The sequence below is a fragment of the Wyeomyia smithii genome, chromosome 2 (genome assembly GCF_029784165.1).
Source record: "Wyeomyia smithii strain HCP4-BCI-WySm-NY-G18 chromosome 2, ASM2978416v1, whole genome shotgun sequence".
NCBI lineage: Eukaryota > Metazoa > Arthropoda > Insecta > Diptera > Culicidae > Wyeomyia > Wyeomyia smithii.
Window position 1 is genome coordinate 19,664,304 of NC_073695.1, and position 25,892 is coordinate 19,690,195.

At 37.8% G+C, this 25,892-nt stretch overlaps 1 protein-coding gene across 1 annotated transcript in view; it reads left to right on the plus strand.

Moving 5' to 3' along the window:
- Window positions 1–25,892, plus strand: part of LOC129720856 (AF4/FMR2 family member lilli) — a 153,822-nt gene that overhangs the window by 118,643 nt on the left and 9,287 nt on the right. The window contains exons 2-7 of the mRNA XM_055672698.1: window positions 9,040–9,186; window positions 18,260–18,403; window positions 18,473–18,589; window positions 18,645–18,769; window positions 18,833–18,954; window positions 19,031–19,174. Of these exons, the coding sequence (XP_055528673.1) occupies window positions 9,040–9,186; window positions 18,260–18,403; window positions 18,473–18,589; window positions 18,645–18,769; window positions 18,833–18,954; window positions 19,031–19,174 (799 nt within the window). The remainder of the gene's footprint in view (window positions 1–9,039; window positions 9,187–18,259; window positions 18,404–18,472; window positions 18,590–18,644; window positions 18,770–18,832; window positions 18,955–19,030; window positions 19,175–25,892) is intronic.

A 25,892-nucleotide genomic window follows, 5' to 3' on the forward strand; every position in this document is an offset into this window, starting at 1 on the left:
ATGTCCAAATTTGGACGTAGAATACGTCTTACTTTATTAGGGTATCATTCCGAAAAATCGAAAATACAGTGAAACGGCTGAAGGAAAGATTTCAAATGCTCACAACTTTGTTACCACTGAACGGATTTTAGCCATTGACATTGACAAATTTCTCTAGTTTATGAGAACAAGTTTTGTAACATATTTTCATAGTAAAGAGATTGCAATTAATAGCCAATTCGATTATAGTTGAACCAATCGCCAAAATTCAACCCGCAGTGATGCAATCCAAGCACTTCTCCAACACAGTCGACACTGAAGTATACAAACGATTTGACTTTGTAAACGATTTGCTGTTGTTGTCGTTGCTTTGTTCACTCATGTGCACAACGACAAGACCACCAGGAAGTTTAACTGTCTAGTATGCAACAATGTAGTCAATTTAGTCTTCGCTGTTCATTCGATCACTGCAGCAAAAGGGTGATTTACTGAAAACCGGATCGATCAGTAGCAAGCAGGCTTGCCGCAGCGCAGCAGGCGACGATTTTATGTGTGTATGTTTTTTGCTGCAACACACGTTATTTGATTGCAGTATTCCGTAGCGGACGGTGCCTCGTTTCTTAGCGCATCAAATTTATCCAATTAAAGTAGTTATTATTTCTCTGCCGTTTGTTAGAACGTTGGGATAGAAACTTTGAAATCTCGCTTCTTTTATTTGTGTTCATTTTTTGACCACAGACGGCAAAAGCAAATGTTTCATTTTTCCCACCATTTCCTCGTCTTTATCTTTATACTGTGTTCATATTGTATTTATATAACGTAACAAACCAATAGCATTTTTTAATTTTTTCGAGTTGTGTAGTTGCTTCAATGTCGCTGTTTAATTTGTAGTACACATAGTAAACTACACAATAATAACAACAAACAAATTTCAAACATACAGTTAAGTTTTTTTACACGGTTTCATTTTACACGTTTTTTTTACAACGATTTTCCGAATAACACGGTTTTTTTTACCCGTTCTTTCAAATAACGCGATTTTTTACACATAAAAAAAACTTAACTGTAATTCAAACTAGCACGATAGTTAAAATATATTTAGTTGAAAACAACTTTAGTGACACTTTTTTATCGCTTGAAATAAACATAGAACTGCATGTTTCATAATCATCAAGGTAAAAAAATTGAGCATTTCTTCAAAAACATATATGCGACCTTGAGAAAGTAATTTGTACGAAACAATTCACTTTGAACTAGTGTATTTCGTAATAGCTTGAGCTTCGGACCCGACGTACTTGGCTAACTCTGCTGGTAACAGCAATAGTACGGGAGGCTAAACTTGGCTGCTCTGCCGCTTGTCCGTGGCTTGCTTGTATCCTCGATGCCATCAAAATAACGAATTTGTTGACGAGTGAACAGTTGACGAAAAACTGATGCACTCGTTCTCCTTTTTCCCAAAAAAAAAAACATCGCGTGACTCGGCCCAACCTTTTTTTACTTACTTCCATAATACCGTGTGCGTGGCTCCGCCCACTTGTCACGTTAGTCATCTCCGTAAGTATTTAAGACAATCGGAACGGAGTTTTTTTCTCGCTTATTTTCCGTCGGTCTAGTTCCGCCTCTGTTGTGGCCAATCACCGACGCCCAGGGAGGCGACTCCACACCCAGGACCCTAACTCACGACCCGTTTATTAACGGACCGGCGCCAACGGCTTTACTTCCTCATGCGATGGAAGGCGTGATCCCAGAGATTTTTCGCCTCAGAAAATCTCCCGGTGTCGGCTAGGATTGAATCTAGACCAGTTGGGTTGGTTGTGAGTGGATCACGCCACCTCACAACCATCGGAACGGAGTTATTTCATCACATCATTCATTCAACCACTGACTTTCGCGCCATTCGGGTGTATATTTTAAATTCGGTGTTTCTCGTGATTACGTTCCTACCCGTGGGTGGTAAACGTAGAAACGCACAGTCAGTCCTAAAATATTCGATTGATTCCCAGCTTTGTAGAAAATTAACCCAACCGTTCTTTTAGTGACGATCAGTTATTTTCAATCGAAGCAGTTAATGAGTTTTTCACATCTCAGTAATATATAATACACGTGAGTTTACTATCAATAGCACAATTCTGTGTTGCACAAATCAAAATCCATATGGGCTATTCAATGAAGACTTGACTTTTTGATTAATTAATGAAACACTCTCAACAAAGCATTTGTTAATACCAACCTAACAAACAATTGTGTTATATAACAGCTTATTAAGCTGTAGTTCAGCCGCAATCTGTTAAATGGCAGCTTAACAAGCGATAAATAAAAAAAATGTTTGTCGGGAAGTGTGCGTATTCTACGTGTGCGTAGTTATGCGGTCGCGTCTTGGATACAACCTCCCACTATTTTAATTTTCAATGGATTTTTTTCACTCTTGTAGAAATCGATTGGAGAATCATCTATGCATCCGCCTAAATGTTCCCTTTTTTTTATTATACCTTGTTCAAACGCAGATTTCGACCTCGGATTGGTCGCTTAAAGCTTGCTTACTCTAATATGGTCAACAGAATATTATACCTCTCAAGTAACAAAACTGGTTATATCAAATTTTATAGCGCTGTTTTGGCTGTACTTAGCACTATAAAACTTTGATAAAACCAATATTGTTACTAGGACTGGTTGATTGGGAATCACTCTTTGGGCTGTATAAGAGCCTGCTTCTACTCGAACAAATCATTTTACTAGTGGATGGTAGGAAGGACGGTCCCAACTTGGTAGAGATATGTAATCAGCATCATATTCAATTTTAAGTTGAATAATGATCAAAACAAATAAATTATCGAAGGTTTAATATTTCCTCGTCTTTGCTTAAATTAAAAGTGAATTGTTGTTTTCCACGTGCCACGTGCATTTTGTAATCCGTGGTTCCAAATTTAATGCGTCGACTTTACCAACAAGAGAAATATGTAAAACTGTTCAAATCCCTTTAACACGACCTGGTAGATAAAGGTGGATAAAGGATAATATCCCTCCAAGTATGACGCTTTGCGTCTATGGTGGAGAAGTCACTCATACCGGTCCCCGAACAGATGCACTGCGGCAAGTTTTGCCGCAGGAGTTCGGGCTATTAAAATTACACGACCAGGAAAGTGTTGCCAACATATAGATAATAAACGTCAAAATTAGGAAGTATTAGCTGGGTTCCAAGTCTAAACTCGAGAAGGCTTATAAGGTTCAACTAAAGCGGTGAACGCTTTTTTCACGCTGAACGAAGTCAGGAGTGCGCACGATTTAATTTTTTTTACCTAAAATTTATTTGCGTAAAACAAAATGAAGGTTTGACGGGGACGGGACACGAGGCATATGGACGCTAGGCATATGGATGTTAGGCATAGTATGCTAGGCATACAGACGCGAGGCATAATGGATACGAGGCATACTGCCAAAAGGCATAACGGACGCGAGGCCGAATGGACGCGAGGCCGAATGTACGCGAGGCCGAATGGACGCGAGGCCGAATGGACCCAAGGCCGAATGGACGCAAGGCCGAATGGACGCAAGGCCGAATGGACGCGAGGCCGAATGCGATGTTGTACGATCGCATGAGATCCAATAATGTAGTTCAGGTGTTATTATATTCCTACAGAGTTTAAGTTGGGTATAATACCTTTCTTGAAATCATGCGGCGAAGACGCATAATCGAGGGCAAGGAAACGAGGCGGCACTAAGCCGCCGTGGTTTTCGCAGTCCGAGCCGGCCGCCGACCCGCCGTCGGAAGCGGCGGCCTCTCGCACCCAAACGACTGATTTACTGGTTTGCTAGGTCTACTCAAACAGAGTTTTCTTCCCTTAATTAAGTCCGAACGAGCGGTAGCGAGTAAGGACAGCATTCGCTCGAACAGCGAGTCGGCCGAAGGCCGCGAGTGTATTGCTTTCTTAATGACACTTTGAAGCGAAATACATGTTATCGAATGCTGTGTAGATGATGACGACAATAACATATTCCACATCACTTCCCCTTGGCCTTGTGTCCTTTTGGCCTTGTATCCATTCGGCCTTGTATCCATTCGGCCTCGCGTCCATTCGGCCTCGCGTCCATTCGGCCTCGCGTCCATTCGGCCTTGCGTCTATTCGGCCTCGCGTCCATATGCCTCGTGTCCGTATGCCTGCCGTCCATTATGCCTAGCGTACTATGCCTCGCGTCCGTATGCCTCGCGTCTATATGCCTAACGGGGTGTCATCGGTTTGACTACATTTTCACATTTTCTTCAAACATTTTAGTTTTCAATCTTTTTAGAATTTTTTTTTACATTCATTTGCCAACTCATCAGAATTAATTTCACCATTATTTTCTCTATTCTTTCACACTGTTTCTTGAATTCATTAGCTTCGAAAATCTTGAATATGAAAACAAAATCCATTCACTTCTACTGGTTTTGTAATAAACCTGAATTGAGAATATTATTTATTCAATTTGTTATGCGATCTCAATTACTGGTACTGATTTAAGATACTATCTCAATAAATTCCTCAGTCTTTTCAACTAGTTTATGTCGTTTTTTTGCGAATTCTTTATACAAAACAATGCGTGAAATTTTGACTTTTTACTGAGACTTGTGTAATTTGTAAAGTTTGTATTCTAGACTAATTTTTTGTTTGTTTAATTATTTATACGATATTGCGGCAGAAAGTGAACGGCTGGACCGATCGGACTCTTTCAATTAAACTTAAAAGGCTACGTTTGGTGGATTATTCTGCAAAGTTTTTTATCGGTCGTCTAGTTAAATAATTTTGATTGTAAGAAACCGCAGAATTCAGATTATGCAATTTTAGTTTGGTTTTTGGTATTTGTTGTTAGGGTTTGCAATATTCCCGGGAATCGATTTCCTGGGAAACGGGAATAAAAAATCACATTTCGCGGGAATTTCCGGGAACCGGGAACAGACAAATTTTTTAGCAAAATGAGATTTTTAATGAAGTTGATTAGTAAAAGGTAACAAAAAATTGTTTAAATGTAATTCTCTATTCGCATGAAAAACAAATAAAATACAAAACATATTCAAGTTAACATCAAAAATCGTGATCGATTTTTGTAGCATATTTTTGCAGTAGAGGAAAATTAAATGGCTTCATGTCGTCAAACAATCGCTTCAGATCCGCTGACAATTTTCCGTTAAGCTCAAAAAATTTATTTCCTTCTGTAAAACTTTGCTCAAGTGTGCTGAATCACCGCTGATGTTCGATTTCTAGAATACTTTCGAATCACCGATTACAGCTTTTGCTACACTTAATTGAAAACTAATGTCCAATTCTTTCAGTTCGTTGAAAAGAAAACTAAGTGTTAGGCAGGCATTGAACACGGAAAATGTTTGCTATATTCGGTACGGACTTTTTTAGCAAAATGTTTTTTTTTAAATAACTTTTGTAGCAAAATGTAAATATTTACTGTTTACTTGAGCGGTGGCAAACCTATTCGTTTTTTTTTTCTTTTCATTAAAATATATTTGCTATGCTATTGTGATTTTTTTAAATAAACTGCGTTTTAAATCTAGTTTTCATTGACAGAACAACATTTCAAACCCTTCTGGAGTTCATATCATTATTGATTAGAACGTAAGATTTCGAGGAAGAATTTTGGTTAATTAACTACGTTATTTCGTTATTTCGCCGTTCGGTGGTTTTCTGTTACCGAGACAAACCGGAAGGAAACGATAGAATACTAAATAATCAGTTCAATACGAGTCAAAATAAGTCAGTCTTAGAGCATTTGAAGGCTTACTAATTAACATGCAAAGATGATTTTTACGTTGAAATACTATACTGACTTTAAGTTTTATGAAATGATTTATTTCAGGTCGCACCAGTTTGACGAATTGAATTTTATTGCAATATTGCATAAGAAACTATAGTGAATCATACAAAATTTTTCGCGGAAGTCGGGAATCCCGGGATCCCGGGAATCAATATTTTTGTTCCCGGCATCCGGGAATCCCGGGAAAAGCTATTTCCCGGGAAATCATTCCCGGGATTGCAAACCCTGATTGTTGTTAATATATTTATCAATAACACATGAGAAGTTATAAACTGTGTTTTATTGTTACTCGTAATCAGTTTCGTTTCTGCTGGAATTGAAAAATAAAAATAACTTGAGTCCGAGATTACTTCCTTGAGGCACATTTGACAATCAAGCCATGGCTCTTAATCGCATAATCTTTCTATTGAAATAAATCAAAATGGAAAAACACAGACTAGTTAAACTAGAAGGCTGAAAATAGTTGAATACTGTAATAAGTATATCCAATCTAATCTTTTAAATGCCGTACAACCAACCGTGTAAAAAGCGACCCCAGTGTATTTATCAAACTTATTTTAATCACTAGAAAATATTTTAGTGATTTCTCGTTGCCGGTAAAACTTGAAACCACCATTTCAACTTACTCCTTATTGCGATTTCCCTCGGAATTGTTTCGAAAACTTACTTCAACTGATAATTTGCTGTGGAATTTTTCATATCAAATAACAAAAACATAATGAAGGTTCACTTAGTTCAAAGGCTCGACTTTACCATTTTAATATGCAACACAACACAGCTTCGCGCCAGCATGCATTACAATATAATTACAGTGCACAACGAAAGAAACCAACATTTGCACGATATCACAATGTATCTTTCTTTTGTTCTGGGTCACGCCACCTAATCGGCCAACATATTGTCAACACGACAAAACGGTACAAAAGCCATTGCAATACAAGAGGACCAAAGGCCAGAGAAGACCGCCATAAGTCGTAATTTTTTCCAGAAACATAAAAAATAATCAGTCCTCTAGAATTACACCACCAACGTGCTTTCGGCGTGTCCCGTTTCCGTACCAACAGTAAATCACCGCGCCGGTCAGTTTTTGTACACGGAGAGAATTGCTTCGCTCAATCTCAGTTACATTTGGCTTACAAATTGGTACAGCTTAGGTTCTTTGTCGTACTCCATACTGTCAAAACATTGTTGTGTGACAAATTTTAGAATAGTTTTTGACAGTACAATGTTAGTAACCATCAGGTTAGGTTACTATCATTTTCCGTCGACTCGGTGTTTATGTTTGTCTGTGCGGCACTAGGTTCCAGAAGGCGTATTTATGGATATAACGCAACAAGGTGCAAAGCAATTACTTTTAATTTAGTGTCTTCTACAGCAATCATAATGAAACGGACGTTTTTTTCTCAGTCAAACTATTTTTTCGAGGCTCAGGATTGAATGTCACACAGGTCAGTCATTTTGCTGCGTCACAGGAAATCGACCTCAGGGCGATACATGATTCTATTAGCAAAGTTTTTGCTCTTGTCATAGTCCTAGATACAACGTAGATAAGTCATCCGCTCAATTTACTGTGAGACAATCGGGAAACACCTACACGTGTGGGTGCTTTGCGGGAAGAAAATCCACTCGAAGATTTTTTCCACAGGCAAGCAAAAACTTTCGCGTCCGGTTCTTGTTGTTTTTTTTTTCTACTCTTTCACAAACAAGTCGTAGGCAGCCACAATAGAGTGTGATACTTGAATTCAAGTTTTCCTCTTCAAATTACCTCGCGTAGTCAGTACTTCTAGCGTGAGAACCTTTTATGTAGCGTTCGCTGCTCGGTCTGCAGCTGCCGTTTGGTACTTCTGCAACCAGGTGACAGTTGCTTACCAGTGCAGAAAAAACAGAAATCTCGAGTGTTTTCTTTCTGGGCATTGGAATGTTTTTTTTCTTTTAGCTCACATATGAAAATTCTTACGCGATAAATGGTTTTGACATTCGGTATTCCATTATCGCAATCAAAATTAGCGACATGTTTATATTTCCCACCGGAGCCGATTCTGGAAGTTTATTTTGTTCTCTAAATTCTCTGAATTTTGGCTTTGAAGTCACTAATGACAAACACGACATTTAATGTTTCGCTTTGAACAAAAAACAACTCATCCTATTGCCATTTGCATGACTGCTAGGTAAAACATATGGTCGAGATTTATCCAAATCATTGTGTGGCCAGACTTTGTTTCTTTTGATTTTCAAAGTTATGATGGCTGAAATTTAAGGTTTTGATTAGTAAAAGTTTTATAACGTCCACACAGCCGGATTGCAAAGTTTTTCCACGCTCAGAAAGCTGAAACCGACTAACTCTCATGATGTATACCATTTTATTATGATTTGACGAAAAAAAATTTTCATTATGAAAAAGTTTTTCTCGTTTTAGAGAGCTCCCACGCGCTGCCGACAGCGACAATACATTGCTAGATTAAAGAATCGACGACATCTAGTCTAACCAGCAAAGTCATCTCGTTTATGCAAACAACAGCACAAAACATACATCGAAACACAACCGAACAAGCGAAGGGGGGATCCTCACGTGCAAAACTTCACTGGGCTCGAAACATATTTTTCTGCCTTTCACTCTGTGGGGAAAACATTAGTTTCACTTCAAAGTTTTTCATTTTAATTTTGTCATACGAAGCGATAAATCGGTTTTGGATTCTTTTTTGAGGGTACTCTAAAATTTTAATAATAAATACTCTCGTAATCTCGTTGTTAATTGTGAAGGCCATACCAGAAAGGTACTTAACCACTGCACGCTGAAATAGAATTTTATTTTCTCCCAATTCATTTCACGTTGATGGTGCTTCAGAAACATTAAATCTTCGTATGTAAAATTTATAATGAAAATGTCATCGTTGCTTACCCCTTTGGCAGCTCCGTCTGAAAGTAGGGCTGGAATGTCGATTTTGTTGAAAGCCTTTTGTGGAAACCAGTGTTTCCTTTGTCTAGCTAAGCACACAATTTCGCAAGGTCGACAGTAATGAACCACCTGTTAAGTAAATATGCTTTGCGTGTAACTATAACAAAAAGTCGCAAAAAATATGCGTCTGAAGCACGCGATTTCAATTATTCAATGTCGTATATCGACTCAGTATTATTACACTTTATTGCACGCAACTGTTTACTTCATGTTATTTGCAGCAGACATCATCAATAGCCAGTTCTGAGAAGCCTCGCCTAATCGCCATTCGTTTTTTTTGTTTCTTTCTCTTCTTTACACAGCACACTGGTACCGTGGAAATTGTTTCGGCAGGAACTGTCCCTGGTGCATCCGATCTCCTCCGGGCTGGAAGCGATGGCACTCAAAACCACCATAGACTTAACGTGCAATGATTATATATCGAATTTTGAATTCGATGTGTTTACTAGGTGAGTAGATCAACCTTATTTGTGATCGCATGTTTTTGAATTGCAAATTATACATCTCGAAACGTCTACGTCTTACTGGAAGGTCTAGAAGGCAAACATGGAGTAAATGGTGGAGCCTTGAACCTCTAACACCTACGTCCTTTCTCGATAGATCCACGATTGCCTTCTCGGAAGAAAAACAACCAATTTTTAGAAATACACTATTGATTAATTGGTAAACAACACTCATTTAGAGAATGAATGAAAATTATTTTGGCAATAAACAACCCTTCCGTCCCCAGTTCTCCAGTTGATGTCCCGCGTTGTCATTTTGACTGTCTGGTTAGTTACTTGATTTTATTTTTGACTTCAGATTTTTGGTGAGTGAGTTTTAATATTCACCTGGAAAAAAAGAGGAAGTGCTACTTGTACTAGAAGAAAATTTGAACACTTTTTCGTTGTTTATTGAAGAAGCAACATTTAAACCATCTATCTTAATTGCTGAATCGCAGAAACCTTTATTAAATATCGAAGCAAATGATCCAAATTATTAGGAATGAGACAATATTTTAGTTTAGTCTAGCATAAAAGGTTTTGAGGCAAAAACTGGATTCACGTCTTACACAATCCCTGTAAACAAAGGTCGGCTTCAAGGATTTTTTTCTCTCCGAAAGTAAATAAAATGATTAGAAAAAATACAACTTTTTCTTATATTTCAACATCTTTCGATCTCTATCAGGGTTATCCATCAATTTGTAAAGCTGCGTAGCCGCAAGATTACAGAGCCCGCTTTGTCAAGCAGATGGTCGTGGGTTAGAATCTTAGTAGAAACAGGCCACTCGATGTCAGAAAGGACTTAAGCATGGGTTTGTTTTCAGGCACCCCACTACTTACCCTTCCTTTACGCTAAATTCTATAATACCTTTGCGTGACTTTCTCTTAACTGGCCAGCAGGACGCACTCGAAACTTCTCCAGGGAATTATAATTGCTGATATTTGGCAGAAGGAAGGATGCTCGGTATTGTATAGCCAATAGGCGTAGGGTAAAATCACATTACACACAAGCACGGATGAAACAATAACAATAAGCATGCCACTTCTCAATAGCAGTATTGCTAATTATAGAAGTGCGGGATACAGCAGACACCCGGGCATATCTCACAATAGATCAACGATTATGGTCGCAGAAAGGTAGTCCATACAGGAAAAAAAAATATCGAGCAATATCTCAACCTAATACGTACCAAATCGTAAGGTTTCGCAACCAGTCTGAAGTACTCCATGGAAGACATTTAGGCCCTCTACTCTTCATCATTGTAAAAACACTCTCACTCGAATATTCGTATTTTGGTGATAATGAGAAAGATCGAATTTTACCTCAGGTTAGCTCTACTTATCATAGTGATATAATTCTTTGCAGTACGAAATTGCGGCGAATTTCGCCCAGACTGTGTGCCAAAAAGATTAGGCTCTGTTGGTCTTATTAACCTGCTAATGAAAACTGTAGAAATATAAAAATCCGCCACTTAGCACGGCGACAAAAAATCTTCTTTTCCGTTATAGTTGTTAAGGATTCAGAGGTGTAACAATTTCTTCTTTCCTTCCCTTACCAACCGTAATGACGAGCCGGCGCCGTTATCGATCTATACAAAGCGAAAGCTACTGAATTGATGTACATTGAAGATGGTAAAATAATCCCTCATGATGCAGCCCCATCGCGAGACTAGGCATCCGCAGCTGCAGTAAAACGGTATGCCGAAAAATTGAACACTACGAACCAGGGCTCTACATTTTCGAAACAAAACAATAAAACTGATATACTCGCACAGTCATTTCGATTCAAACAGTGTCATTTTCACTTGATTCCTTTCGGCTACTGTCAACGAATCACTTATTTCTCTCTTTCCCTCTTTTTTCTTTCGGATAATTTCAAATGAAACTAACAACTATTTCAATCGACGGAGAGAGTGACGGAGAGAAAAACTTTTTCCTTTCCTTCACCGTCTCAATTGAAATTGGCACCGCATCGCGTCATTTGATGGTAGTTTTCTGATACCGCAAGCCGTAGTTAGAACGGCAATGACATCCAATAAATACGTTACGCAAGTTCCGATCAATATTTCCTCCCTCTTTCCTATATATGCGTGAAGTACTATATGGAAGCCTTCTGTCTCCGTCAGCGCTCATTGTCATTTTCAATTGAGAATCGTCATGTGAGAGTGATGGTGATAATCTCCGCTTTCAATTGAAAAGCGTTTATATCAATTTCAAGCCCTTCAGTTGTCAGAATCACAGCAAGAGCTTTCGACTGGGTGTCATGTGACTCACGAAAATGATACAAAAGCTTTTCAATTGAAAGCGACGGGTCAAAGCGTCACTACAACCTGATAATTGTCAATTGAAAATGACTTTGTCAGGCTCTGATTAGCATTTAAAATTGGACACATTTTGCCCTTTTCACGTGCTTAGATTTTCATTTTATATCCCTATGTAGCCAAACTTCCTGAGAAACGTAGTTCTACCAGGGTGGCGAAAACCTGGAAAATCAGGGAATGTCATGGATTTCATTCTTCGATGAGGGAGATCAAGAAATATCAAGGAAAATTGAAAAATTTCAGAAAAAAAATTTTTGTTTGATACGCGATTCTTTTTTTAACGGCTTTTTAGCGCAAAAACTGTTTTTTTAGCATATTCAGGACCGCTACCTGAGGTTTCTAAGTTGCCATCCACGTTGCCTTTTTATGTGCCGAATGCTGGAAAATATCAGGGAAATTGATGTTATATTTCAGGGAATATCAGGGAAAATCAGGGAATTTGATTTTGAAAATTTTTTCGCCGCTTTACCTACGTCAAAATAAAAATTTCGAAAAAGTACAAAAATTTGCTCTTCCAAAAAATTTAAGAACAATTTTCGCTCCATCTGGGGACGAGATTTTTTATCAGTGTATTTTTTTGCCAAATGTTTGCTCGAAATTGAAAATTTCGGAGGGGGGTCAGGCTGTTCAGCGTTACGTAATTTTAAGAGGGGGTCATCGAACGTTACCTATCGTTACATAGGGGGGTAGGGGGTCTAAAATCTAGATTTTTAGCGTTGCACTGCATGCATTTAGACTTAATTGGTTATAGTGTGCGGAGTAAAAAACTCAAACTATCGTGAAGAAGCAGATTCAAGTTCTTCTTCTTCTTTTCAGGGTGGGTTGTCTAGTTGATCGCCGTAAGCGAATTACTTCTACACTAGACAGAGTTGACTGTACCTTTGTTGTTCCAAGGCCTCATTGCGTCGATACTAATGCCGACAGTCTTACTTGTGTCACTAGTCGTTGCGTCTGTTGCTCTCATTCATGCCGTATTCTCATCTCATCCTCGGTCGCACCTTTCGACATATCCCATGCAAGTCCGTCCGCGTTGCTGCTTTGCTTGCCATGGTTCTTTTGGTTGTTCTGGTGATCTATTGAACATTTTGTCTCGCAACCGCAAAAAAAAATTAAAAAAATGGGAGTGGTTACCGACAAAGCCGAAGAGTACTGTCACATACATCCACATTCAGACCGCCGACATATACCACCACCCAATGAAATTCATTCTACCAAAAACGTATAACTGGTAGAGCATTTATCCACTCCACTGGGTCAGTGCCAACACCTGGAATAATGAAACGATACTGCGACTCACGACGCAATCATGAGAGAGATGCTAGGCAGTTGTCTATATTCAAAGCTCATGTATTGGTGTGCCAAAACTGACTCAAAATACGCTGCGCAACGATCCATTTTAGGGTACCAACTGCGCAATAATGGGTCGAATCAAAGCGAAAAAGAATCGTTCTGACAGTAGCTATAGCGAATTTTTCATTACACTGGGTCATTGCAAATCTACCCAAGAACGAAGAAACGGCATCACGACCCACGACGCAAGCAGGAAGAGATGTCAGATAATTGTTTATGAACTGAGCACGTGCGGCGGTGGATTGAAATTGACAAATTTACGGTGCACTTTGGGCAGAACGCCGGGTCAATACTGGGTCAAAATCAAGCAAAAGTGGGTGAGCTGGGTGGAATAAAGAAATTGCCATTAGATTGCAACTGGGATTGACACTGGGAACAAATAAATTAGCGCAGTTAAGACAACTGAATGAGAAAAAAAACACGAGTACAAACACATGCATACTAGGCTGTCCCAAAAAAATCGATGTTGAAAAAGCCAAGGTGCTCAGTCCTGAATTGAAAGATAATGTTATTTATAGCATTTTTGTAGAACATTTCGACTTTCTAAAAAATCGTTTTCAGGTTGCCCAAACGTGATTTATGAAAAAATAACTTTTTCAAGCTGCAAAACCACTCTTCTGCTCTTTTTTCAAATCATTTTGATTCCTTAATTTGTTCCATATATTTTTTTATTTTTGTGGGGTTGTTTTCGAATGTTTTGCATGGTTTAGTTGAGCATCGCATTCATTCATTGACTCACAGAGCCTATTGAACATCACAAAGAAATGAATTTTTCTCATAATTTTCAGATAAAACCCTTCAAAACACATATAAAAAAACTTTAATCAAGAACTGAATTTTTTACTGCAAAGCGGGATTCAAGACGAAAATTTGCATGAAAAAAGATTCTCGATATCTTATCGGGGGGCTGAGATATTGGCGTTTTTACACGTGATGAAAAACTATGCATTTTGTCAAAAATGCCACTTAAGCTCAATATCTCGATTGCACAGTGTTTTATTTTGCCGTTTGTGCGTATAATTTCCTAAACATTGATTCAAATGTTGATTATAGCCATAAGGTATGTTCAGAGAAGTTTCAGGATATTCAAAAATGCATCTTTTAAAGTAGAAAGATGGTTGATCAATCCACCAATGAGTGAGATAAAAAATATACTTATTCAGAATAAGATATACACAAGGTGTCTTCGACAAAGTTTAAGGTTATCTTAAAACAAAAAACTTTACCGAAGACATCATGTTTCTATCTCTTACATATAACGAGCAACATTGAGTTTTCTATTAGAAGGCACTAAAAATCACAATTTTCGTTCTAATTTTTTTCGCAGATTTTTCGAATTTTTAAACCTTCTACTAAGCTATCAGCCATCCAAAAATGTATTTTTTTTTCGGAACATTGTTATTTTTTATCTTACAAAAAAAAACAGTTTTTTAACATATTTGTCAAAATGCATAGTTTTCCATCACATAGAAAAATGCCAATATCTCAGCTCCCCGATGAGATATCACGTATCTTTATTCATGTAAATTTTCGTCGTAAATCCCGCTTTGCAATAAAAATTGCAGTTCTTGGTCAAAAAAATTTTTTATTTGTGTTTTGAAGGGTTTTATCTAAAAATTATTAGAAAAATTATTTTTTTTATGATGTTTAAAGGGCTCTGGGAATAAAAAAACTGAATGCAATGCTGAACTGAACCATGCAAGATATTCAAAAACAACCCCACAAAAATAAAAAAATATATGGAAAAATTTAGAAATCGAACGAAATTGAAAAAAGTGCAAAAGAATGGGTTTGTAGTTTAAAAAAGTCATTTTTTCATAAATCACGTTTGGGCAACCTGAAAACATTTTTTTAGAAAGTCGAAATGTTCTACAAAAACGCTATAAATAACATTATCTTTAAATTTAGGGCTGAGCCCCTTGACTTTTTCAACATCGATTTTTTTCTGGGACACCCTAATGCGTACACACATGTGTATATAGAAAGATAATAATGGGATCGGTTAGTAATGCTACATTATATCTGAGAGTGCAATGCATGGACGTTAGTCACGAGGTCTTGTTAAAGGTTTAAGGCTTAGTATAAACTTCGATTAAGCCCTACAGACCCCGCCAGTATTTAGTTCTGTTAGGTCATTGGAAACTAAAACCGACGGTGTGATAAGTCAAGCGTAATTAAAAAAAAAGCGAATGCAATTATTGTGTTGATCTTATTAAATTGTTACTATTATGTTATTATAATAATGTTATTTATATTATTATTTTTCTAATCAAGCTTTGTGTTTGGAAATACGCTTGACGAATCACCGTCAAGTCCTCCACCCATGTGTAGGGGCAAAAAACTCAAACTATCGTGAAGAAGCAGATTCAAGTTAAATTCAAAACTGGAAAAAGGTTACTCAGTTCAACTTTGCATTATGCAGTAAATTTAAAAAAAAAATTAAGATTTGCGGCCATTTTTTTTTGTTACAAATTGTTATATTGTTTTGTTATATGAGAAAGTATTATTGTGACAAGCGGCTGTCAAAAAACAACGTGAATTGAGACATATCTCCGTTTTTTCGAAATAGTAAGAAAAACTTGTCATTTTATACAAACGAATAATTATACTAATTTTACGTTTTCTCAGTGTATTCTGGATCAGATTGGTGTAATATACAAAAAATTTCGTTGATAAATCACCAAAAAATTCAAACTTACAGAAAAAATGAAAAACTTTTAATCATCTCTTTCTGCAAAAACGCAAATTTGTCGCAAACTGTCAACATTGATTCATAAAGGGCATCAATAAGGCTCTTAGGCACACCATCAGGAACTGTGTTTACACGTGCTTAAATTTGATGTTTTTGAAGGACAAAATTAGAAAAATTCCGAATATTTTCTACGTGGCCTGCGGCAGACTCTGTAGGGTTAAAATCGATTCTTCCGGTTTTAGGAAGCTAGTATAATAAGCTTTTAATTGTATGCAAACATACCAAAACAACTTCAATAGGATTTTATATACACTAAGGTCGCTTTTTACGCGTTTTTTTTTGCGCGGGATTTTTTTACTCGTTTTTTTTACGCAGAATCCGGAATTCACGCGGATACCGAAAATTTACGCGGTATTTTTTTCTTACGCGAGTTTCGGAATTTTTTCACTCGGAATACGGAATGTACGCGGTTTTTTTACGCGGATTCCGGAATTTACACGTTTTTTTTACGCGGTTTCTTTTTGGGCGGCACGTAAAAAGCGACTGTAATGTATTCAGAAAAACTGTTTTCCTTCATTTTTGAAAAAGGTAACTTTGGAGACGTTTTTCAATATGAACTGTTCAATGTTTCAAGATTTCATAAAGAAGTTATGAAAATATAGATAAAAAACTACTAACTCATGTGCTCTAAACTTCCTAAACATATAATTTGCATTTTGGTAGTTTTGGCCGCTTTTTTAAATGGAGACCGTCTCATGTGCACTGACTAAAACTGGTACGGCCATTTTTTTCATTTTTTTTTTTTTTCATTTTTAGGGACATTTTTGATTTAGCTTTAATTTTGCACTATGGGTTAAAGATGTCATTTGAGTCACGATTAATTTTTGTAAAAGGTTTTTGTCAATGTGTATTGATAATTACAAATATTTTCACAGCCAAAACGGTTTGTTCGATCAGTGTGCCATCCTGGGTAAAGTTGTAGATAATAATTTTGTCTTAAAATACTAATCGAACGCACCGCTTTTTCGCTTAAAATATTTTAATTAATAATAATTAATAACAAATTTGAAAATAACCTTTTATTGAGCGTCTTGTAGAATTGAAACGAATACTGAAAAAAGACCGCGCTTCGGTTATAACTTATAACCATTACCTGGGCTTATGTGAATTGTTGAAGAGCATTCCCATGAAAAAACATCCACTAACTTCGGATAACATTCACCTACTCCACCTCGGTAATAATTTTGGGAAATTGGACGTAGATGATTTTGTGGAAATTTACCAATAAGATCCATCCACGCTCCTTAATAAAGACGTCGGTGTATACATTTTTCACAGCCTTTCAAACTTTTCCCCAAAAACCCTACATTTATTAAAGTACAAAAACAACCACAAAATCTTACCGCTTAACTTTAGTAAGAGGATTTTGTTTCGCCTACTTACTACTCTAGCTATTGCTCTACCCACATGCATACAAAAGTGGGTTCCCAGTTATGCTCTTCAATGTAGGTAGCTGCGAACGATTTAAAAGCAGTAGGTATTCGACGATTTTTGTAGTAGAATTAAACGGGTCTATTTTCAATATTGGAATGTAAATATCATAATTCATAAATATTCAACAATCACGCAGAAAAACGTACGCTGGACCAGGTTATAAGACTAAAGAGTTTAACTGTAAAGTTTGTCAGACAAAAATCATTCAAAATTTGCTTCTTCATACTTCGGATTCAAGCATCCGGTTGGTACCTGTCCGTCATGTTGCGACTAGCGAATCCATTTATTAATGTCAAGTTAAAATTCAACAACTCAAAAGCAAAGCTGTGGGCACACGTGATGAGAATTTCACAGGAATTATCTCATATATATTGCAAGGCAGCACAACCTTCTTCCTCGCAAAGTTTCTATTTAATTGTTTCTCGGAACTGTGCTTTTAATCAAATATAAATCCTTCATCGTTGGTGCTTTTCTAATCTCGAGCGAGCGAGTGAAATGGTACCCTTTTTCCATAAAGGAAGCTGAGGTAGGAGCTTTGTTCCTGCGAAGAAGACAAAAATCCATGAAGTTAGTCCGGGGTGAACCAGGAGTGCAAATTCGATTTTGTATGAAAAAACTTAGTTCACAATCGTGCACGCAGAAGGTGTTTTCGGGACTCAAACTAATTTGACAAAAACTAGGTTTTTGAAGTGAAGTAAAATGTTTCAACAATGCAATTAATCTAAAAAGTCCTCCCAATCGCAGGTCCTACACACGGCTGTGAGTTAATCAGTTGAATGGCAAAAGTAACAAGCTTCAATGTGAGCTAATAGAAGCTGCTTAGAAATGTAACTCGTTATTAACTTGTCAAATGGTCAACTGATGGATGTAAGGAAAACGAAACGAAACAGTTTCAATTGATTAAATTTGTTCATGGTTTTACTGAGCATCAATAACCGCATTGTTTGAAGCAACGAAACCACACATCCATGTCCCCTGAAAAATAACAACAATGTTTGAGAAACATAAAAAAATAATGTCTTGTTTCAACAAAGTCACATTCCAATTAAACTCGCAATCATCGTTTCTCAGTAAAGATACCGATTGCTTCACCGCTACCGATTCAAACCCATAAGAGAAATACAATACCATGTACCTACATTGAGTTACATCGTATCTTTCCGTTTACTCTTCCTACTTGCAGGCTGTTTCAACCGTGGAATACGTTACTAAGAAATTGGCAAATCCTAGCTGTAACGCATCCGGGCTACGTCGCCTTCCTAACGTACGACGAAGTCAAGGCACGCTTACAAAAGTATATCAATAAGGCTGGTAGTTATGTTTTCAGGTACCTACTTCTCTTGTGGTGTGAGCAAACCATTTCATCATTGAAACGTGTTTTATTGCTACCTTTCAGATTATCCTGCACACGGTTAGGTCAGTGGGCAATAGGTTACGTAACGGCGGAAGGCGAAATACTCCAAACGATTCCCCAAAACAAGTCATTATGTCAAGCTTTACTAGATGGTCACAGGTAAGTGTTTATCTGATTTGTGGATTCTATTTATTTCAAAACCATCCTCTCACAGAGAGGGTTTCTATTTATTTCCGGACGGAAAACCTCACAATCCGGATCTTTCGTTTGCTGTGCAAAGTCCGCTGGAAGATCACATAACGGTGACGCAAGAACAGTACGAACTCTACTGTGAGATGGGTAAGTAAACGCAACACTTCGGAATGAAAGATGGAAGTTAAGTTTATGTGTTTCGATTTACAGGAAGTACGTTCCAACTGTGTAAAATTTGTGCCGAAAACGATAAAGACATAAGGATCGAACCTTGCGGGCATTTACTGTGTACACCGTGTCTAACGGCGTGGCAAGTTGACTCCGAAGGACAGGTAATTACAAACTTATTCTAATAAACGACCGTGCGTTTCCATTTGCCTAATTCTGTTCTCCCTCGTTGCTCCACAGGGTTGCCCCTTCTGCAGGGCGGAAATCAAGGGCACCGAGCAGATCGTAGTGGACGCATTCGATCCGAAGCGACAACACAACCGCAACTCGGCAAACGGTCGGCACCAGCTGCAGATGAACGACGATCATGACGACGACACTGAGGTACTGTGAATCGCCTGACCATGCAACCACCAACGCACTCCTTCCTGCCCCTGCCTGAACTGTGTGTCTGCTTTGTGTTTGTAAACATCTCCGTACACCACAACCACCACCACCACCAACCACACCGCTCGCCTCCCGCATCTCTATTGAACGAAACAAACAAACAAACAAAAAACGCACACCACCCGCTCAGTAACAATAGGCAATAGTGTTTTGTTTAGTGCTGTATTGTTTTGTTGTATCCATCCCTGTGCAAAACACATTCACATTCCGAGTCCATGCTATACGGGGCACCAAACGAATACATATTTAGCGTCTCGCTGTTCGCGTGTCATGTCAATACAGAACACCGGAAGGGCTTCACGCCAGCGGCGATACGCGTCCCGCGTGTGTTCTTCGCTTCCGATTCGCCTAGCCTCACCCGTTAATTTCTGTTCATTTTAATTTAATTGTAGATGGATCAACAGCAATAGGAGAATGCATTTTGTCAGTAGCTTTTCGCTTCCCATTACGAATGTAAATTTCATACATATGTACTTTATTTTTTGTTTAGCATCAAATTGTGTAAAGTTAAATGTGATTTTTTGTTGTCGAAGTTGAGTGAGAGATGTGTTTTCGCGTCCTGTGTATTTGTTGTAGGTAGTTTCTTTGTAAACCAATTATTTATTGTCCTTCGGCGCTTCACACGCAACTTTGTCACCCACAAAAATTTAAAAACACCGAAAACAATCATCTCTGTAAGGCATTTTTTTTTTATTTTAGGACTATGGACAAATCAGACAAACAAAAGACAACAAAATCTAGATCATAATTGTTGGTAAAGTTCCTGGGATTCAGTTTGCAGTCTTCACTGATATATCTACAATTATTAAATCATATTTCGACTCCATCTAGTTTGGATTAATGGAGTTGCATGGCCATTGTTGTCTGAAAAGATGGAAAACATTCAGTAGCTAAGATACAAAGCAAATTTAAAAAAAACTTTCTCAAGGTTTTGTACTGAATTTAATTTGTTGACAAAATTCACAGAGCTCCACACAATGTACAACTTTCCTTTTATTTGCTTCAACTTTATTTTAACTGTACTGCCGTGTGATGACAAAGTGACGTAAATGCCACTTTCTCGAATTTGAGTTTTTCATGCCAATTTGTTCATTATTCGAAGACCTATCTTTTGGTATCTTCCTTTTCGTTGTTACTAATTCATACGTTGTATAGAATCAAAAAAACAAAGTGACGTTGGCATACATTTCCATACAAAAGTGACGAAGAATTCTTTCGTTTTTGGGCCGTACTGAAAAACTGATCACTTGGATCTACGTCACAATGTCATCTCACGGCAGTGTAGGATGTCGAACCAATCTATTTTTTCTACTCACTCTCCCACAATTTCACGTACATATTCCTACGTGGTGGTCATCAAATCCTATTTATGCTGCGGGAGCGTTTTTCACCACGCATTCCAGTAAACTCATAAATATTTCTTTTATTGTTGGAAAATGTGATTTTTTAATATCACTGCCTTTCTTTCGAATCCAACGGAATCCGAAGGCTTAATCGTGTTATAAAAAGTATTTCTATTGTTGCCACAGTTACCTTACGTAATTGCATACTTTTACGATGTCCTGAATAATAATCAGCCTTTTGACTAAGATTTAAATCTTGATTTTCTACAGATTCAACCGAAGTTTTCACGATAATTAGTCTAAATGTTGGCATTTGCTTTTGCGGCCATATGACAGACTCCATGAAACTATTTGTTCAGACTCGCCATAGACATATTAAAGGCCTTTTATTTTCAATCAAAGACACCTGTTTTTTAGATAAATTGGAAGCGTGGGAAAACGACAGTTCACGATTTAGATATAAAAAGCAAAAACAAAAGTTTTCTACCAGTTCATTTTCTAGACGTTGAAATATTAGAAATAATTAATTAATAGTTCCGATCAAATAGTGCTGAAAACCTATTTTGTGAATTTTCTTAATATACATTATATTGAAGCCCACTATAAATGTAATCATGAAGCTTGAAACTTTGTGAAAGCTTTGATCTTTGGATAAACAACATATGCAATCTTGCTAATTCAGACACAGTCTTCATACCCAGAAAATGTCATTGAAGTCCAATAGACCGTTCTGTTTGATTCCAAACTAGAATTTTTCTTAACTTTTTATCACGTACAATTCCGTTTAAATCAAATTCTAAACTGGGGACTTTACGATCAATTGTGATCACGACATTCACGTAACAAAACGAACTCGGAACTTACGACATGTGCTTTTAACGATAATATGTACTTATCTAAATTCTCATTTGTTGCCAAATTATCTGTGAAAAAAATGCTTCCACTAGCTAATCCTTTTCCGCTTTCCGAAAGTACTGCATATAGTCGTTAGAGCCGCTGCAGATTCCCACCGGAACTGCACGCTTTTCAAAAAAAAACGACCCCAACGGAGAGAGGCTAATAACTGCACTAGCCTTTAAGCAAAGTATACATTTTGGTTTTCGCTGTAACAATTCCAGCGCAAGCAACTGTACAGAAACGTGTCAAGAAAAAGCGGAAATCTTTAAAACCTTGTGATCGAGAGTAAATAATTTAGCTGTAGTTCATTAAACGCTAGTTAGTAGTTCTGTAATAAAAATATGAACGTGGTGCGCGCATTACACTTTTGTAGCAAAAGAATGTAATGAACAATACAAAACAGAGGAGAAAAAAAAAACAATCCAACCGACGGCCATTTTGTGCATGCTCTTTAGTTTTAATTTTGTATGCGTAGTTAAGTGCCTAAAGCTAAAACATTGGTGGGTCTCGATCGGGCGATTGAGAGTCCCCACCGTGAATAAACATACAACATCCAACAGAAACCATCTTTGTAATCAGCTGTACTATTCCATCATTATTAAATGCATCCATCGATCGAACAATTAATAGAACGACTCATTCGAACAAAAGGCTTTGCAATTTCTAGCACTTTCACACACACATGATAAAACATAGGTAGAATTTATTAGAACAATGAAACACAATGTACTCAATAAGATATTTATTTCCTGTATCGACACAAATACTTGGATGATGTTAGAGTCTATTTGTTTTTCGTTCCGCACGACAAAAAAAAACAAACGAACGAGATGAACAGTTTAAAAACAGTGGAAAATATTCGCAGTCATACAAATACATCAGAGAGAAAAAGAAAAGTCAATTCGGCTGTGTGTGTTATTTTTTTTCTAATGCAATCCTCATCAGTGAAGCATGCAATGATTTTGACATTTACTCCATAAGCCCAAACGATTCATCTGCCTCCGAAGGGCCGCAAGCATTTTTCATTTTCCACACGGACTCGTTACCCGTGCCCGCCTGCCTGCCACCCCATCCACTCCTCCCATCCTGCATGTGAAGTCGGCACCGTGGAATGAAAATGCTCCACCCTCCACCCGAAGGGTGACTATGATTATAACCGCTTGATTTTTTTTTTCATTCATACATATTTCGGTGTTATTAATATTCGTCTGATTTGCACGCGGGCAAACCGGCCGCGCCCCCCGGAAGACGAGGGTCGGTGCGTTGGTTTACACAGTAGTGCCCTCTACTGCTATTACAGCAATTCAAACAACACCGACACCAACAACGGCGGCTGCGGCACGTTCTGCAATTTGCCCGCATGCGGGCGTTTTGTCTGACTGACTGGTGCAAACGAAAACAAACAAAAAAAACACGCGATGTGGCAATAAAACCTTATGCGATGTGGCAATAAAACCTTGCTCTGTTTGGTGTGTTTGTATGTGCTCTTTTCGTCGCGAGCGAAATAGGGTTAGTAACACACTAGTTAGGTTTCCTTTCCGCGCCCTTAAAAACAATGCGGTTTGGTGAGCCGCAAGGAGGTGGTATTGTTTACGAATTAGGCTCGGGCAAAGTCTGGAACTGTGTCACCCGCCAGATTGCACAGGTGGTATTGCAGTCAGCCGTGCGAATGTTGTGTGTATTATCGAGTTGTCTTACTTGTTAAGCCTATTGCTGAGTGGGAATGAAACTGCTTGATTGCTTGCAATTTTTTTATTTGATTTTCCGGCAGGATTTTGTTTTATGATTGAACTAACTCAACGAAAATTGATTGAAAAATATCGATCATATCAACCAAATACAAAATTGTAGCATTTTCTCAGTAGAATGAAATTGATTTGACGAGATGCGAATCATGATTGGACCTACTTTTCTCCGAGACTTCACTACTTTGTTTTGCTTGTGTGAGTTAAAAAAACACCAGCTTGTGCTTACTGGTAACATCACAGGAGATGATTTTCCACTTAAAACGACTCTGTTCGCCAAAACATTTCATTCAAGGTATCATTCACATTGAACAAAATTTTTTTGTCTATTAAAACGTTCTCAAGCGGCCTGTGAAAAATAAGATCATTAAAAAAATAAATCTGCTGCAACTCAAGAATAGGTTACAGTGAATTTGAAAACTGAAAATGATGAAATTTTTTTTTAAAAATTTGTCACAACTTGTGAATGGTTGGACCTATACAAATGTACATATACTGACAACTCCCCATATCTTGATGTTGGAGAAACTATCGAGATAGGTTACTCCATGGACCGGTTATTCCGTGTGCATTAGAGAAACGTATTTAATTAGAGTGTTTACAGCAAACTTCAAATGTTTGTCACTGCCTCAATATATCATAATTAAACGTAAGTTTAAAAAATCATTCTCATCGTGTTTCGTATATTCAAAGCGTCTTACTATTTAATCAAACAGAGGGACTTGAATAAATAGCTTATCATTAGAGTAAAATTTCTGGAAAATCTCTGTCCGTTACAGGAAGGATTGCATCCAAATCATGATGAGCCTTGTTGACACTCTCTGAATTGACTTTAAACCTTGGGATATATTCTTACACAGGGTGTCATAGTGAAACATTCATGCATGCCATAAAAGCAGAACAGATGAATATTGGTGCTTATTACGGGAGTCATTTCACGGTGAAATCAGAGTGAAGTGAATACAGCCCTATCACGGGACTCACGTAAGTGAGAAATATGTCGCAAAGTGACATCTGCCATGAAAGCTGGGTTATTATGAGTGGCATATCACTGTGATATCACTGAAGTGAATACGAAATTATTTCACGACCATTTTGAACGGTGAAATGATTCCACGAAGATGGGATAAGTGAGGAAAATTGATTGATTTGGGTTCAAAAGGTAAATATTGGATTAATTTTTCAGTAACAAAATGAATCAGAATTCGGCTCTTGTCTCAAAGCGGTCAAAGTTTCGATTTTTTATTGATGAAAAAAATGCACGCTAGTTCATGAAATTTTCCGATTCCGAAAAAAAAGATTTTTTGATACCAAATGTCTTAGAAATGCAGAAACGTCAAGATCTGGTATTATTTAAAAAAACGGAACAATCGACTTTCTGGGACTGAGAAATTTTTAAGCTGGGAAACATTATCACTTCACTTGTCCTATTCTCAATTTCACTTCACGGAGGTAATTTTTGTCACCTCACTTGAGGTGGAATATATTTCACCGTGAAGTGACTCCCGTAATAGACACCATTATTAGGATTAGTTTACTTCAAATTTTTCGCCTCTACATTTAATTACGGCCCGCAAATGCATTTCAAAATCATCACAAGCCGCACGCACGACTTCGATCGGAATTTCATCCAAGATCTTCACCTAAAGGTTCTTGAAAGTGTTTCACTTCACCCAGATTTCCTAGCATGTATCCCCAAATGCTGAAGATCAATGGATTCTAGTAGGCAGAGGATGCGGGCCATTCCTCGTGCCAATTCTGAACAACCAATGCTCATGGGTTGGCGCTAAATCCTGTTGAAAGCAGAAACTTGTTTTTCCAAATAATTCTTTGGAATTTTCTCTGTCGGATGTTGCTCCAGAAACCATCACAGCTGAAGCATTCTGGTATTATTCCACTCTTCTATTATCAGCTGAAATATTTCGGAAAATGTTCCATCTACTTGGTCAAAACTGCCTCCAAAGCAAACAATTTTTCATCTCTAAAAATTAAGCTGTGAGCTTCTTAATTCAGTATCTTGCGTCTTCGGTAGCAATCGGGATTTTTGCGGGATAATCGGTGAGTCTTCCGTGTCTTGAATGCTTCGTATATAAAGGTCCTTTTTGATGAGTTTTTGCATAGCATTGAGACTCGTGTTCATTTCACGATCCATTTTTTGCCGACCAGACTGGATTTTGTCGGAAACGTTCGTTAACTGCTTTGATCACTACTGCAGCCCACACACTCCATTTTTTAACCCGGGTTCTGTTTGGGGATCACTGTGCCAGGTTCCCCGAATCGTTTGATAATCATGTACACAAATAATTGTGATCTGTATGTTACTTATTCCAACAAGACACAAGATCTTTATTTATTAAAGTGAAAGACTGGCTTCATCTCTTACAAGTGAACTGCAAACATGTGTCGCAATCATAATAAACATAGTCAGGGTGGCCACCCAACCGGGAAAACCGGGAGAACCGGGAAAAACCTGGAATCGTTTGGAACCGGGAAAAACCGGGAAAAAAACGGGAATTTCACTGAAAATTACAAGCCGGGGTGAGATTGTGCCAGTGGGGGTGGGATTGTGCCTCACAAACCCATTTTTTGTCAGCCATCTCATGGCGATCACAAAACCACAATTTCTTAAGTAAGTTTCCTCGAATACTTAATCAAAAAAAGCCTAGTCCT